The sequence below is a fragment of the Oncorhynchus kisutch genome, linkage group LG5 (genome assembly GCF_002021735.2).
Source record: "Oncorhynchus kisutch isolate 150728-3 linkage group LG5, Okis_V2, whole genome shotgun sequence".
Taxonomy (NCBI): domain Eukaryota; kingdom Metazoa; phylum Chordata; class Actinopteri; order Salmoniformes; family Salmonidae; genus Oncorhynchus; species Oncorhynchus kisutch.
Window position 1 is genome coordinate 69,223,006 of NC_034178.2, and position 17,543 is coordinate 69,240,548.

Here is a 17,543-nt window from a genome sequence, read left to right on the forward strand (position 1 = left end):
CCCACTCCTCTCCTCTCCTCTCTTCTCTTCTCTTCTCCTCTCCTCTCTTCTCCTTTCTTCTCTTCTCCTCTCCTCTCCTCTCTTCTCTTCTCCTCTCCTTTCATCTCCTCTCTTCCCATCTCCTTTCTCTCATTCCTCTCTTCTCCTCTCCTCTCTTCTCTTCTCCTCTCCTTTCATCTCCTCTCTTCCCATCTCCTTTCTCTCATTCCTCTCTTCTCCTCTCCCTCTCTTCTCTTCTCCTCTCCTTTCATCTCCTCTCTTCCATCTCCTTTCTCTCATTCCTCTCTTCTCCTCTCCTCTCTTCTCTTCTCCTCTCCTTTCATCTCCTCCTTCTTCCCTCTCCTTCTCTCATTCTCTCTCTCCTTCTCCTCTCTTCTATTCCTCCTCTCCTTTCATCTCCTCTCTTCTCAATCTCCTTTCTTCTCCTCTCTCTCCTTCTTCCCTCACTTCTCATATCTTCTCTTCTCCTCTCTTCTCTTCTCTTCTCCTCCCCTCTCCTCTACTCTCTTCTCCTCTATTTCATCTCCTCTCTCTCTCCTTCTTCCTTCCTTTCATCTCCCTTCTTCTCTCCTCTTCTCTTCTCCTTTCATCTCCTCTCTTCTCCCTCTCTTCTCCTCTCCTTTCATCTCCTCTCTTCTCCTCTCTTTTCTTCTCCTCTCCTTTCATCTCCTCTCTTCTCATCTCTCTCTCCTTCCTCTCTTCTCTTCTCCTCTCCTATCCTTTCCGTCTTTTCTTCTCTCCTCTCTTCTCCTTTCTCTCTCCTCTCCTCTCTTCTCTCTTTTCATCTCCTTTCCTTCTACCTCTCCTCTCTTTTCTTATTTTGTCCTCTCATCTCTTGTCCTCTCTTCTCCTCAACTCTCTTCTTTTCTCTTCCCCTCCTGTCTTGTACTCTCTTCTCCTCTCTTATCCCCTCTTCTCCTCTTCTCTCTTCTCTCCCTCTTCTTTCTTCTCCTCTCATTTATTCTCCTCTTCTCTCTTCTCTTCCTCTTCTCTCTTCTCTCCTCTCCTCTCCTCCTTTCTTTTCCTTTCCTCTCATCTCCACTGTCTCAACTTCTACCTCTCCTCTTCTCGCTTCAATTCTCCTCTCCTCTCCTTCTACCTCTCCTCTCCTCTCTCCTCCTCTCTTCTCATCTGGCTTATTTTACAATTGGGTGGGAAGAGAGGAAAAAGGGAAAACACATGCATATGTAACGAGCGCCAGACAAAATATTCAGGAGACATATTCATATATTCAATATCCCTCTCAGCCAAACAGAACAAAGTTAACACGGGCTCTCAGATGACACCAGTAGTGCACTACATTTAGATCCTATATAGTGTACTATAAAATAGCTCGATATGTACTGAACTGCAGCTGACCCTGTGCTTCTCAAAAATACGTATTGTATCTCGTGGTAGAAAAGCTCAAGACAACATTTCTGACAATACCAAAGCTAGACAAAATAAAGAAATATTGTATTTCATTTTAAATGCGGAATAGGATGCCATATAGGACTCAGGTGTTCCACCATACCTGTCTGCAGGGCCTCCCGGCCGGACGTATGTCACCACCAGGGGGCGTGATTTGTTCCAGTCTTCGTGTGAGCCCCCTGAAACAGACCCAGTGAGGAAGCGGTTTGGTAATACGCATCTCGCATTACTTTCAAAAGGGCATTTACCTTAAAAAAAACATTGTGAAGCAAGAATGGAAGCATCGGACTGTGTGGTCATATTTTACTCTGTTTCACTAATCCTTCCAATAATGGAAGCATCGGACTGTGTGGTCATATTTTACTCTGTTTCACTAATCCTTCCAATAATGGAAGCATCGGACTGTGTGGTCATATTTTACTCTGTTTCACTAATCCTTCCAATAATGGAAGCATCGGACTGTGTGGTCATATTTTACTCTGTTTCGCTACTCCTTCCAATAATGGAAGCATCGGACTGTGTGGTCATATTTTACTCTGTTTCACTAATCCTTCCAATAATGGAAGCATCGGACTGTGTGGTCATATTTTACTCTGTTTCACTACTCCTTCCAATAATGGAAGCATCGGACTGTGTGGTCTTATTTTACTCTGTTTCACTACTCCTTCCAATAATGGAAGCATCGGACTGTGTGGTCATATTTTACTCTGTTTCACTAATCCTTCCAATAATGGAAGCATCGGACTGTGTGGTCATATTTTACTCTGTTTCGCTACTCCTTCCAATAATGGAAGCATCGGACTGTGTGGTCATATTTTACTCTGTTTCGCTACTCCTTCCAATAATGGAAGCATCGGACTGTGTGGTCATATTTTACTCTGTTTCGCTACTCCTTCCAATAATGGAAGCATCGGACTGTGTGGTCATATTTTACTCTGTTTCACTAATCCTTCCAATAATGGAAGCATCGGACTGTGTGGTCATATTTTACTCTGTTTCACTAATCCTTCCAATAATGGAAGCATCGGACTGTGTGGTCATATTTTACTCTGTTTCGCTACTCCTTCCAATAATGGAAGCATCGGACTGTGTGGTCATATTTTACTCTGTTTCGCTACTCCTTCCAATAATGGAAGCATCGGACTGTGTGGTCATATTTTACTCTGTTTCGCTACTCCTTCCAATAATGGAAGCATCGGACTGTGTGGTCATATTTTACTCTGTTTCGCTACTCCTTCCAATAATGGAAGCATCGGACTGTGTGGTCATATTTTACTCTGTTTCGCTACTCCTTCCAATAATGGAGGCATCGGACTGTGTGTTCATATTTTACTCTGTTTCGCTAATCCTTCCAATAATGGAAGCATCGGACTGTGTGGTCTTATTTTACTCTGTTTCACTACTCCTTCCAATAATGGAAGCATCGGACTGTGTGGTCTTATTTTACTCTGTTTCGCTACTCCTTCCAATAATGGAAGCATCGGACTGTGTGGTCATATTTTACTCTGTTTCGCTACTCCTTCCAATAATGGAAGCATCGGACTGTGTGGTCTTATTTTACTCTGTTTCGCTACTCCTTCCAAAAATGGAAGCATCGGACTGTGTGGTCATATTTTACTCTGTTTCGCTACTCCTTTCAGACGCTGACAGCTAAATATACTCTTCCACGGTAACTGTGCTGTTAATCTCGGATTGATTTCCCTACAGCCCAAATTACTCACTAGTTTATTGGACTGTGGATGGCGTTGTTAGGAAATGAGCAATTCCAATTGGGGACACTGTTGAGACTACTGAGGCTAGCTTAAATCAATTTGAGTGTGCTTCTTTATGGGTTAGGGTTAGGGTTAGTGACTGGAACATAGTCAAATTAACCAGTAGAGGACAAGAAGGAAACAGGATCTGTGACACAGTATACTATACATAGTATAGTACCTCTCATGACGAAGCCGAAGCTGGTCCCTTCTTTGTGCAAACATATCTCCATTGTCTTGGAAATCACACCTGATGTGCTGTCTGGTGCTGGAGGAGAGAGAGAGAGAGAGAGAGAGAGAGAGAGAGAGAGAGAGAGAGAGAGAGAGAGAGAGAGAGAGAGAGAGAGAGAGAGAGACAGAGAGAGGAGAGAGAGAGAGAGAGAGAGAGAGAGAGAGAGAGAGAGACAGAGAGAGAGAGAGAGAGAGAGAGAGAGAGAGAGAGAGAGAGAGAGAGAGAGAGAGAGAGAGAGAGAGAGAGAGGAACATAAAATTCAACATACCAATTAGGATCTGGCTAAAAATACTTGAATCAGTCATAGAGCCCATTGCCCTTTATGGTTGTGAGGTCTGGGGTCCGCTCACCAACCAAGACTTCACAAAATGGGACAAACACCAAATAAAAACTCTGCATGCAGAATTCTGCAAAAATATCCTCTGTGTACAACGTAGAACACCAAATCACCAGAGCAGAATTAGACCGATACCCACTAATTATCAAAATCCAGAAAAGAGCCATTCAATTCTACAACCACCTAAAAGGAATTAATTCCCAAACCTTCCATAACAAAGCCATCACCTACAGAGAGATGAACCTGGAGAAGAGTCCCCTAAGCAAGCTGGTCCCGGGGCTCTGTTCACAAACACAAACACACCCCAAAGAGCCCCAGGACAGCGACACAATTAGACCCAACCAAATCAGGAGAAAACAAAAAGTTAATTACTTGACACATCGGAAAGAATTAACAAAAAAACAGAGCAAACTAGAATGCTATTTGGCCCTAAATAGAGAGTACACAGTGGCAGAATACCTGACCACTGTGACTGACCCAAACTTAAGGAAAGCTTTGACTATGTACAGACTCAGTGAGCAACTTCTGTATGTGTAATGTTTACTGTTAGTATTTATTGTTTATTTCACTTTTGTATATTTTCTACCTCACTTGCTTTAACATGTTTCCCATGCCAATAAACCCCCTTGAATTGAATTGAATTGAATTGAGAGAGAGAGAGAGTTGTTTACTGTTAATTTTTATTGTTTATTTCACTTTATATATTATCTAACTCACTTGCTTTGGCTATGTTAACACATGTTTCCCATGCCAATAAAGCCCTTGAATTGAATTATATTGAGAGAGAGAGAGAGTGTGTGTGTGTGTGAGAGAGAGAGAGCGAGATAGAGAGAGTGTGAGAGAGAGAGAGAAAGTATCTGTAATGTTTACTGTTCATTTTTATTGTTTATTTCACTTTATATATTCACTTTATATATTATCTACCTCACTTGCTTTGGCTATGTTAACACATGTTTCCCATGCCAATAAAGCCCTTGAATTGAAATTAAAGAGAGAAAGGTACAGAGAGAGAGACAGAGAGAGATAAAGAGAGAAAGGTACAGAGAGAGAGAGACAGAGAGAGATAAAGAGATAAAGATACAGAGAGATAAAGAGAGAAAGGTACAGAGAGATAAAGAGAGAAAGGTACAGAGAGAGAGACAGAGAGAGATAAAGAGAGAAAGGTACAGAGAGAAAGGTACAGAGAGACAAAGAGAGAAATGTACAGAGAGAGACAGAGAGAGAAAGGTACAGAGAGACAAAGAGAGAGAAAGGTACAGAGAGACAAAGAGAGAGAAAGGTACAGAGAGACAAAGAGAGAGAAAGGTACAGAGAGATAAAGAGAGAAAGATACAGAGAGATAAAGAGAGAAAGGTACAAAGAGATAAAGAGAGAAAGGTACAGAGAGATAAAGAGAGAGAAAGGTACAGAGAGAAAGGTACAGAGAGACAAAGAGAGAGAAAGGTACAGAGAGGACAGAGAGAGAGAGAAAGGTACAGAGAGATAAAGAGAGAAAGATACAGAGAGATAAAGAGAGAAAGGTACAGAGAGATAAAGAGAGAAAGGTACAGAGAAAGATACAGAGAGATAAAGAGAGAAAGGTACAAAGAGATAAAGAGAGAAAGGTACAGAGAGATAAAGAGAGAGAAAGGTACAGAGAGAAAGATACAGAGAGAAAGATACAGAGAGATAAAGAGAGAAAGGTACAGAGAGACAGACAGAGAGAGAAAGGTACAGAGACATAAAGAGAGAAAGATAAAGAGAGATAAAGAGAGAACGGTACAGAGAGATAAAGAGAGAAAGGTACAGAGAGAGAGACAGAGAGAGGTAAAGAGAGAAAGGTACAGAGAAACAGACAGAGAGAGAAAGGTACAGAGAGATAAAGAGAGAAAGGTACAGAGAGACAGACAGAGAGAGATAAAGAGAGAAAGGTACAGAGACAGACAGAGAGAGATAAAGAGAGAGAGAGAGAGACAGAGTGAGGTAAAGAGAGAGAGAGAGACAGAGAGAGATAAAGAGAGAAAGGTACAGAGAGAGAGACAGATAAAGAGAGAAAGGTACAGAGAGATAAAGAAAGAAAGGTACAGAGAGATAAAGAAAGAAAGGTACAGAGAGATAAAGAGAGAAAGGTACAGAGAGATAAAGAGAGAAAGGTTACAGAGAGATAAAGAAAGAAAGGTAAAGAGAGATAAAGAGAGAAAGGTACAGAGAGATAAAGAGAGAAAGGTACAGAGAGACAGACCGAGAGAGAAAGGTACAGAGAGATAAAGAGAGAAAGATGCAGAGAGAGACAGAGAGAGAAAAAGAGAGAAAGGTACAGAGAGACAGACAGGGAGAGATAAAGAGAGAAAGGTACAGAGAGATAAAGAGAGAAAGGTACAGAGAGAGAGATAAAGGTACAGAGAGAGAGACAGACAGAGAGAGATAAAGGTACAGAGAGAGAGACAGACAGAGAGAAAGGTACAGAGAGATAAAGACAGAAAGGTACAGAGAGAGAGATAAAGGTGCAGAGAGAGGGATAAAGGTACAGCGAGAGATATAAAGGTACAGAGAGAGATAAAGGTACAGAGAGAGAGATAAAGGTACAGAGAAAGGTACAGAGAGAGGGATAAAGGCACAGAGAGAGGGATAAAGGTACAGAGAAAGGTACAGAGAGAGGGATAATGGTACAGAGAGAGTGACAGAGAGAGACAGAGAGAGATGAAGAGAGAAAGGTACAGAGAGAGAGACAGAGAGAGATAAAGAGAGAAAGGTACAGAGAGACAGACAGAGAGAGAAAGGTACAGAGAGACAGACAGAGAGAGAAAGGTACAGAGAGACAGACAGAGAGAGAAAGATACAGAGAGACAAAGAGAAAAAGGTACAGAGAGATAAAGAGAGAAAGGTACAGAGAGACAAAGAGAGAGAAAGGTACAGAGAGATAAAGAGAGAAATGTACAGAGAGAGAGAGACAGAGAGAGATAAAGAGAGAAAGGTACAGAGAGACAGACAGAGAGAGAAAGGTACAGAGAGATAAAGAGAGACAAAGAGAAAAAGGTACAGAGAGATAAAGAGAGAAAGGTACAGAGAGACAAAGAGAGAGAAAGGTACAGAGAGACAGACAGAGAGAGAAAGGTACAGAGAGATAAAGAGAGAAAGATACAGAGAGATAAAGAGAGAAAGGTACAGAGAGATAAAGAGAGAAAGGTACAGAGAGAGATACAGAGAGAGATAAAGAGAGAAAGGTACAGAGAGAGATAAAGGTACAGAGAGAGGTACAGAGAGAGGGATAAAGGTACAGAGAGAGGGATAATGTACAGAGAGAGAGATAAAGGTACAGAGAAAGGTACAGAGAGAGAGATAAAGGTACAGAGAAAGGTACAGAGAGAGAGATAAATGTACAGAGAAAGGTACAGAGAGAGAGATAAAGGTACAGAGAAAGGTACAGAGAGAGAGATAAAGGTACAGAGCGAGAGATAAAGGTACAGAGAAAGGTACAGAGAGAGAGATAAATGTACAGAGAAAGGTACAGAGAGAGAGATAAAGGTACAGAGAGAGGGATAAAGGTACAGAGAGAGAGACAGAGAGAGACAGAGAAGACAGGCTATGTGCTCACTGCCCACAAAATGAGGTGGAAACTGAGCTGCACTTCCTAACCTCCTGCCCAATGTATGACCATATTAGAGAGACATATTTCCCTCAGATTACACAGATCCACAAATCCAATTTTGAAAAACTCCCATATCTACTGGGTGAAATTCCACAGTGTGCCATCACAGCAGCAAGATTTGTGACCTGTTGCCACGAGAAAAGGGCAACCAGTGAAGAACAAACACCATTGTAAATACAACCCATATTTATGCTTATTTATTTTATCTTGTGTCCTTTAGCCATTTGTACATTGTTAGAACACTGTATATATATAATATGACATTTGTAATGTCTTTACTGTTTTGAAACTTCTGTATGTGTAATGTTTACTGTTCATTTTTGTTGTTTTTCACTTTATATATTCACTTTGTATGTTGTCTACCTCACTTGCTTTGGCAATGTTAACACATGTTTCCCATGCCAATAAAGCCCTTGAATTGAATTGAATTGAATTGATAAAGAGAGAAAGGTATAGAGAGAGAGACAGAGAGAGATAAAGAGAGAAAGGTACAGAGAAGTACAGAATGGTAAAGGTAGTGAGGCATATGAATGATGTTCCCGCCGTTAAATCACAGGTTTTACTGGGCTCGTCCCCAGTAACCGACAGACAGCAATGATACATAGACAGAACATTATTACAAATCTGTAAGGTCATGCAGAATTGGTTAGGCTTGTAAAGTTCAAATGGCAGTGTTAAATGTCTGTTTTACTAGAATGGCAGACCCGGGAACACATAGAGATGTATTATTGGCAACACTGATATCATACTGGCAGACCACGTAAACTGAGCAGGTTAAACTCTTGACTGTATCTGATAACTGGGGCCTGTAGTACCTGATAACTGGGGCCTATAGTATCTGATAACTGGGGCCTGTAGTATCTGATAACTGGGGCCTGTAATATCTGATAACTGGGGCCTGTAGTATCTGATAACTGGGGCCTGTAATATCTGATAACTGGGGCCTGTAGTATCTGATAACTGGGGCCTGTAGTATCTGATAACTGGGGCCTGTAGTACCTGATAACTGGGGCCTTTAGTATCTGATGACTGGGGCCTGTAGTACCTGATAACTGGGGCCTGTAGTATCTGATAACTGGGGCCTGTAATACCTGATAACTGGGGCCTGTAGTATCTGATAACTGAGGCCTGTAGTACCTGATGACTGGGGCCTGTAGGATCTGATGACTGGGGCCTGTAGGATCTGATGACTGGGGCCTGTAGTACCTGATAACTGGGGCCTGTAGTACCTGATGACTGGGGCCTGTAGTACCTGATAATTGAGGCCTGTAGTACCTGATGACTGGGGCCTGTATGATCTGATGACTGGGGCCTGTAGTATCTGATAACTGGGGCCTGTAATACCTGATAACTGGGGCCTGTAGTATCTGATAGCTGGGGCCTGTAGTACCTGATAACTGGGGCCTGTAGTACCTGATAACTGGGGCCTGTAGTATCTGATAACTGGGGCCTGTAATATCTGATAACTGGGGCCTGTAGTACCTGATGACTGGGGCCTGTAGTACCTGATAACTGGGGCCTTTAGTATCTGATGACTGGGGCCTGTAGTACCTGATAACTGGGGCCTGTAGTATCTGATAACTGGGGCCTGTAATACCTGATAACTGGGGCCTGTAGTATCTGATAGCTGGTGCCTGTAGTACCTGATAACTGGGGCCTGTAGTACCTGATAACTGGGGCCTGTAGTATCTGATAACTGGGGCCTGTAGTACCTGATAACTGGGGCCTGTAGTACCTGATAACTGGGGCCTGTAGTACCTGATAACTGAGGCCTGTAGTACCTGATGACCTGGGCCTGTAGGATCTGATGATTGGGGCCTGTAGTACCTGATAACTGGGGCCTGTAGTACCTGATAACTGGGGCCTGTAGTACCTGATAACTGGGGCCTGTAGTACCTGATAACTGAGGCCTGTAGTACCTGATGACTGGGGCCTGTAGGATCTGATGACTGGGGCCTGTAGGATCTGATGACTGGGGCCTGTAGTACCTGATAACTGGGGCCTGTAGTACCTGATGACTGGGGCCTGTAGTACCTGATAATTGAGGCCTGTAGTACCTGATGACTGGGGCCTGTATGATCTGATGACTGGGGCCTGTAGTACCTGATAACTGGGGTCTGTAGTATCTGATAACTGGGGTCTGTAGTACCTGATAACTGGGGTCTGTAGTATCTGATAACTGGGGCCTGTAGTACCTGATAACTGGGGCCTGTAGTACCTGATAACTGGGGCCTGTAGTACCTGATAACTGAGGCCTGTAGTACCTGATGACTGGGGCCTGTAGGATCTGATGACTGGGGCCTGTAGGATCTGATGACTGGGGCCTGTAGTACCTGATAACTGGGGCCTGTAGTACCTGATGACTGGGGCCTGTAGTACCTGATAATTGAGGCCTGTAGTACCTGATGACTGGGGCCTGTATGATCTGATGACTGGGGCCTGTAGTACCTGATAACTGGGGTCTGTAGTATCTGATAACTGGGGTCTGTAGTACCTGATAACTGGGGTCTGTAGTATCTGATAACTGGGGCCTGTAGTACCTGATAACTGGGGTCTGTAGTATCTGATATCTGGGGCCTGTAGTACCTGATAACTGGGGTCTGTAGTATCTGATAACTGGGGCCTATAGTACCTGATAACTGGGGTCTGTAGTACCTGATAACTGGGGCCTGTAGTGTCTGATGACTGGGGCCTGTAGTACCTGATAACTGGGGTCTGTAGTATCTGATAACTGGGGCCTGTAGTACCTGATAACTGGGGCCTGTAGTATCTGATGACTGGGGCCTGTAGTACCTGATAACTGGGGTCTCTACTAAGGAAAAGAGAAAGCTTCCACACACATCAATCAACCACAAATCAATCAATCAATCAAATCAAGCTGCTTCTACCTGAAGGGGGCAGTTCGTACTCTACTTCCAGCACCACTCGTTCTCCCACGTTCTTCAACAGACTGATGATCTCTTCATGTCTCAGCTTGGTCAGGTTGATACCATTGACTGACTTGATGTAGTCGCCAACGTTCAGCTGATCACTCCTGTTAGACAGGATCATAAAGACATACAGTATTATCTAGCTGATATTTATAGATCCGGCCTTTCATTAAATCTTTAGGCATCAGGATCTATGACAGATAAATAACATATCTATAATGTTAAACATCATTTAAAATTAATACTTACATAATAACAATAACAATCTAATTCTGTAGTATGGCAACTATAAAACTTCTGTAGATCTTGTCAGTGGCTTTCTACAGAGAGTCAACATATGTTCATTTAGATGGTAATTAGGAATGTTATTTATTTTCTCTCCCCCTTGGCAAACACGCACGCGCACACACACACACACACACGCACACGCACGCACACGCACACGCACGCACGCACACACACACACACACACACACACACCTTGGGCCTTGGTAATTTGGCACAATGATGCCTATCAAAAATATATTACCAACCCAGCAGTAGTCTCCTCGCTTCAGGGAGAAAACACATTTCAGGACAAACATTCTATTTCATATATTCTACAACACAACATTCTGGTTCCATTATATTCTACAACACAACATTCTGGTTCCATTATATTCTACAACACAACATTCTGGTTCCATTGTATTCTACAACACAACATTCTGGTTCCATTATATTCTACAACACAACATTCTGGTTCCATTATATTCTACAACACAACATTCTGGTTCCATTATATTCTACAACACAACATTCTGGTTCCATTATATTCTACAACACAACATTCTGGTTCCATTATATTCTACAAAACAACATTCTGGTTCCATTATATTCTACAAAACAACATTCTGGTTCCATTATATTCTACAACACAACATTCTGGTTCCATTATATTCTACAAAACAACATTCTGGTTCCATTATATTCTACAACACAACATTCTGGTTCCATTATATTCTACAAAACAACATTCTGGTTCCATTATATTCTACAACACAACATTCTGGTTCCATTATATTCTACAAAACAACATTCTGGTTCCATTATATTCTACAAAACAACATTCTGGTTCCATTATATTCTACAAAACAACATTCTGGTTCCATTATATTCTACAAAACAACATTCTGGTTCCATTATATTCTACAACACAACATTCTGGTTCCATTATATTCTACAAAACAACATTCTGGTTCCATTATATTCTACAACACAACATTCTGGTTCCATTATATTCTACAAAACAACATTCTGGTTCCATTATATTCTACAACACAACATTCTGGTTCCATTATATTCTACAACACAACATTCTGGTTCCATTATATTCTACAACACAACATTCTGGTTCCATTATATTCTACAACCCAACATTCTGGTTCCATTATATTCTACAACACAACATTCTGGTTCCATTATATTCTACAACACAACATTCTGGTTCCATTATATTCTACAACACAACATTCTGGTTCCATTATATTCTACAACACAACATTCTGGTTCCATTATATTCTACAAATCAACATTCTGGTTCCATTATATTCTACAACACAACATTCTGGTTCCATTATATTCTACAACACAACATTCTGGTTCCATTATATTCTACAACACAACATTCTGGTTCCATTATATTCTACAAAACAACATTCTGGTTCCATTATATTCTACAAAACAACATTCTGGTTCCATTATATTCTACAACACAACATTCTGGTTCCATTATATTCTACAAAACAACATTCTGGTTCCATTATATTCTACAACACAACATTCTGGTTCCATTATATTCTACAACACAACATTCTGGTTCCATTATATTCTACAACACAACATTCTGGTTCCATTATATTCTACAACACAACATTCTGGTTCCATTATATTCTACAACACAACATTCTGGTTCCATTATATTCTACAAAACAACATTCTGGTTCCATTATATTCTACAACACAACATTCTGGTTCCATTATATTCTACAACACAACATTCTGGTTCCATTATATTCTACAACACAACATTCTGGTTCCATTATATTCTACAACACAACATTCTGGTTGCAAGTTCCACACAGACAAACAGATAGGACCAGACAGTGTTATCATATATCATTTTTTGGCCCATCCGCCAGACAGAGTTAATCGATGCGTTCCTTGTTGGTTGTGAGTGAGTGCCAGATAGATAACTTTTGGTTTGAAGTATTGAATGCGGACTCCACCGGAAAATGTTTTTTGATGTTTCTTATAATAGGATTGTGAGGTAGACCAGTAGGAGTCAGAGAGTTTGTCAAAAAGTAGAGAATGTCAATCAAATACTCCATCTGACAAAGCCCGCTCCTCTCATACTGTACAACAAAAAAAAAATATTGTTTCAAATGTTGTTTCAAATGTAATTCTACCTACTATACATAGAATAATACTATGACGTTGCAAGCTACTTATCGTTGGAAATGAAAACATGAAGTAAGCTCCTTTGATGCTTGTCCTAGATGAGGACTTCTCACACACCCACTGCGATTAAAGTCATCACAGATAGACATGGTGACAGATCTACAATGACAACAGTCTATTATGCTGCTATACAGGAGTCTCACACGTTAGTGATACTAACCACAGCCACTGTGAAGCACCCATGAGCCTGACAAGCGAGACTACTTGCATGTGAGAATTAATACTACTTTGTTGGTACATTGCTAATTTAGCTGATATTGTATCTGCATTAAATATGCCAGTCATACGTAAATTGAGATTTTTACATGCCCCACTTTCTTCAGACAGCTTTGGATAAAAGCCACTTTTCTAAATAAATTGTCCAGCTAAGGCTAAAGCATAGAAAATACAACTTGCAGAGCAGCTCAACTGTAAATCTCCTAGGGGGAAAGCCTTCTTTAAAAGCCAAACAGGTCAGTCAGTAGCCCAAGCGCATAATGCCCAAAGACCAAGACTCTGTGCCTATTTTTAGCATCATCACCCAAGTCCTTAGACATTGTCTCAAATGACACCCTAGTCTCTATATAGTGTACTGCTTTTGACCAGAGCCCTATGGGGGGATAGGATGCCATTATGGACAGATCCCTCGTTTTTACAAATCTGCCCCTAGTGAAATGGTTCCTCCTACATCAAGGCCTGATTGGCTGATACAGCGTGACTGCGGTTTCAGACAAAATGGCACCTTATTCCCTATGTAGTGCACTAGGTTTGACCAGGGCCCACAGGACAGTAGTGTGTTATGTAGGGGAAATGGTGCCATTTGGGACTCAGCCTGGGTCAGAGGCTGTTAATGGTGGGTGAGAGGCTGGAGGTCTAGGCACTAGGAAGCGAACATGTATCCATCCACATTGAGTAAGCATGAGGGGCTGAAGGTCTAGCAGAGCTGAAGGAAAATGTTCCTTTGATATAATATACACTGACTGTACAAACCATTAGGAAATAATATTGAGTTGCACCCCTGATTTTGCCCTCAGAACTTTCTCAATTCGTCAGGGCATGGTCACTACAAATGTGTCGAAAGCGTTCCACAGGGATGCTGGCCCATGTTGACTCCGATGCTTCCCACAGTTGTGTCAAGTTGGCTGGATGCCGTTTGGGTGGTGGACCATTGTTAATACACACGGGAAACTGTTGAGAGTGACAAATCCAATAACGTTGCAGTTCTTGTCACAAACCAGTGCGCCTGGTACCTACTACCATACCCCGTTCAAAAGCACTTAAATATTTTGTCTTGCACATTCACCCTCTGAAAGGCACGCATACACATTCCATGTCTCACTTGTCTTGCACATTCACCCTCTGAAAGGCACGCATACACATTCCATGTCTCACTTGTCTTGCACATTCACCCTCTGAAAGGCACGCATACACATTCCATGTCTCACTTGTCTTGCACATTCACCCTCTGAAAGGCACGCATACACATTCCATGTCTCACTTGTCTTGCACATTCACCCTCTGAAAGGCACGCATACACATTCCATGTCTCACTTGTCTTGCTCATTCACCCTCTGAAAGGCACGCATACACATTCCATGTCTCACTTGTCTTGCTCATTCACCCTCTGAAAGGCACACATACACATTCCATGTCTCACTTGTCTTGCACATTCACCCTCTGAAAGGCACGCATACACATTCCATGTCTCACTTGTCTTGCACATTCACCCTCTGAAAGGCACGCATACACATTCCATGTCTCACTTGTCTTGCACATTCACCCTCTGAAAGGCACGCATACACATTCCATGTCTCACTTGTCTTGCACATTCACCCTCTGAAAGGCACGCATACACATTCCATGTCTCACTTGTCTTGCACATTCACCCTCTGAAAGGCACGCATACACATTCCATGTCTCACTTGTCTTGCACATTCACCCTCTGAAAGGCACGCATACACATTCCATGTCTCACTTGTCTTGCACATTCACCCTCTGAAAGGCACACATACACATTCCATGTCTCACTTGTCTTGCACATTCACCCTCTGAAAGGCACGCATACACATTCCATGTCTCACTTGTCTTGCACATTCACCCTCTGAAAGGCACGCATACACATTCCATGTCTCACTTGACTTGCACATTCACCCTCTGAAAGGCACGCATGCACATTCCATGTCTCACTTGTCTTGCACATTCACCCTCTGAAAGGCACGCATGCACATTCCATGTCTCACTTGTCTTGCACATTCACCCTCTGAAAGGCACGCATACACATTCCATGTCTCACTTGTCTTGCACATTCACCCTCTGAAAGGCACGCATACACATTCCATGTCTCACTTGTCTTGCACATTCACCCTCTGAAAGGCACGCATACACATTCCATGTCTCACTTGTCTTGCACATTCACCCTCTGAAAGGCACGCATACACATTCCATGTCTCACTTGTCTTGCACATTCACCCTCTGAAAGGCACGCATACACATTCCATGTCTCACTTGTCTTGCACATTCACCCTCTGAAAGGCACGCATACACATTCCATGTCTCACTTGTCTTGCACATTCACCCTCTGAAAGGCACGCATACACATTCCATGTCTCACTTGTCTTGCACATTCACCCTCTGAAAGGCACACATACACATTCCATGTCTCACTTGTCTTGCACATTCACCCTCTGAAAGGCACGCATACACATTCCATGTCTAACTTGTCTGCTCAATTGAAAGAGCAAGTGTTCCTAATGTTTTGAACACTCAGTGTCTGTTTAATGGGCAATAAAGATGTCTAGCCTATTGTAGGCAGAGAACATGTAGTCCAGTCCTCCGTACATGAGCCAGTGGTGTGGCAGTGGTGTGGGGGCTATGCTTTGGCAAAGTGGGTGGGGTTATATCCTTCCTGTTTGGCCCTGTCCGGGGGTGTCCTCGGATGGGGCCACAGTGTCTCCTGACCCCTCCTGTCTCAGCCTCCAGTATTTATGCTGCAGTAGTTTATGTGTCGGGGGGCTGGGGTCAGTTTGTTATATCTGGAGTACTTCTCCTGTCCTATTCGGTGTCCTGTGTGAATCTAAGTGTGCGTTCTCTAATTCTCTCCTTCTTTCTTTCTCTCTCTCGGAGGACCTGAGCCCTAGGACCATGCCCCAGGACTACCTGACATGATGACTCCTTGCTGTCCCCAGTCCACCTGGCCATGCTGCTGTTCCAGTTTCAACTGACAGAGCCCTAGGACCATGCCCCAGGACTACCTGACATGATGACTCCTTGCTGTCCCCAGTCCACCTGGCCATGCTGCTGCTCCAGTTTCAACTTCCCCTGACTGTGCTGCTGCTCCAGTTTCAACTGTTCTGCCTTATTATTATTCGACCATGCTGGTCATTTATGAACATTTGAACATCTTGGCCATGTTCTGTTATAATCTCCACCCGGCACAGCCAGAAGAGGACTGGCCACCCCACATAGCCTGGTTCCTCTCTAGGTTTCTTCCTAGGGTTTGGCCTTTCTAGGGAGTATTTCCTAGCCACCGTGCTTCTACACCTGCATTGCTTGCTGTTTGGGGTTTTAGGCTGGGTTTCTGTACAGCACTTTGAGATATCAGCTGATGTACGAAGGGCTATATAATTGAATTTGATTTGATTTGATTTGATGAGCCAGCAGCCTATGGCAGGGTTGACCTCTCTCTCCTGTGTGTTCCGGTCGATGAAAGCTCCCTCTCTCCTGTGTGTTCCGGTCGATGAAAGCTCCCTCTCTCTCCTGTGTGTTCCGGTCGATGAAAGCTCCCTCTCTCTCCTGTGTGTTCCGGTCGATGAAAGCTCCCTCTCTCTCCTGTGTGTTCCGGTCGAAGAAAGCTCCCTCTCTCTCCTGTGTGTTCCGGTCGATGAAAGCTCCCTCTCTCTCCTGTGTGTTCCGGTCGATGAAAGCTCCCTCTCTCTCCTGTGTGTTCCGGTCGATGAAAGCTCAAGTCAGAGTTGACCTCTCTCTCTCTTCTATCTTGATGTGCTTGCTTGCTTGCCTGTCTCATACCCTCATGGAATACTTTCACACAAAAAAAGTAAATACCTCATTGTTCACAAAAGTGAGATCTCACCTGGCAGCCAGTCCTCCTGGTCGTAGGTTGGAGACGCGGGGCTTTCCGTCCTTGTCTGTTCCTCCGGAGATGGTGAGGCCCAAGGTGCTGCCTTCCTTCTTAATCAGCTCTACTATCGTCACACCCCGCAGATCTTCTACCCCAAACACAAACACACACAGCACACACAGACACAGTCAATAATAGTATGGATGTTATAGTAACCAAGCCTTCACAACCACAAGGACACTTAGGCTGCGTTTATACAGGCTGACAAATTCTGATCAGCTGTTTCCCATAATTGGACAAACAATCAGAATTGGCCATAGAACCACAGGAACCACTGAGGTAACATCTGGTTAGTATATATCAGCTCTTCTACCCATAAACACAACCAAGGTTTTAACGGCTATATATTAGCTTAGTGAGCTTTCTCAGCATGTACTGTTGCTCTAATGACTTGGAAAAGGAGTTTTTCCAGACCGTCTCCAACACAATCTTTCTCTGCAATCTGCTTCTCGTTTGGCCCAAGAGTCACACTGAACCTTTAGTGAATATGACATATGTAACTCATGGGTATTCACAATGCATGGTACACAAGAGATATAGTGCATCATCTGTTCTTCTCTTATGTGTGGCCTTAAACGTAAAAGCCCACAGCCTTTGGATAGGTGTAGAGCAGTGGTTCTTCATCCTGATCCTGGGGAC

At 42.9% G+C, this 17,543-nt stretch overlaps 1 protein-coding gene across 1 annotated transcript in view; it reads right to left on the reverse strand.

The window, feature by feature from the left end:
- grip2b (glutamate receptor interacting protein 2b) overlaps positions 1 to 17,543 on the reverse strand; it is a 223,823-nt gene that overhangs the window by 140,941 nt on the left and 65,339 nt on the right. Inside the window, 4 exon segments of the mRNA XM_031825732.1 lie at positions 1,514 to 1,589; positions 3,343 to 3,429; positions 10,247 to 10,392; positions 16,857 to 16,992. Of these exon segments, the coding sequence (XP_031681592.1) occupies positions 1,514 to 1,589; positions 3,343 to 3,429; positions 10,247 to 10,392; positions 16,857 to 16,992 (445 nt within the window).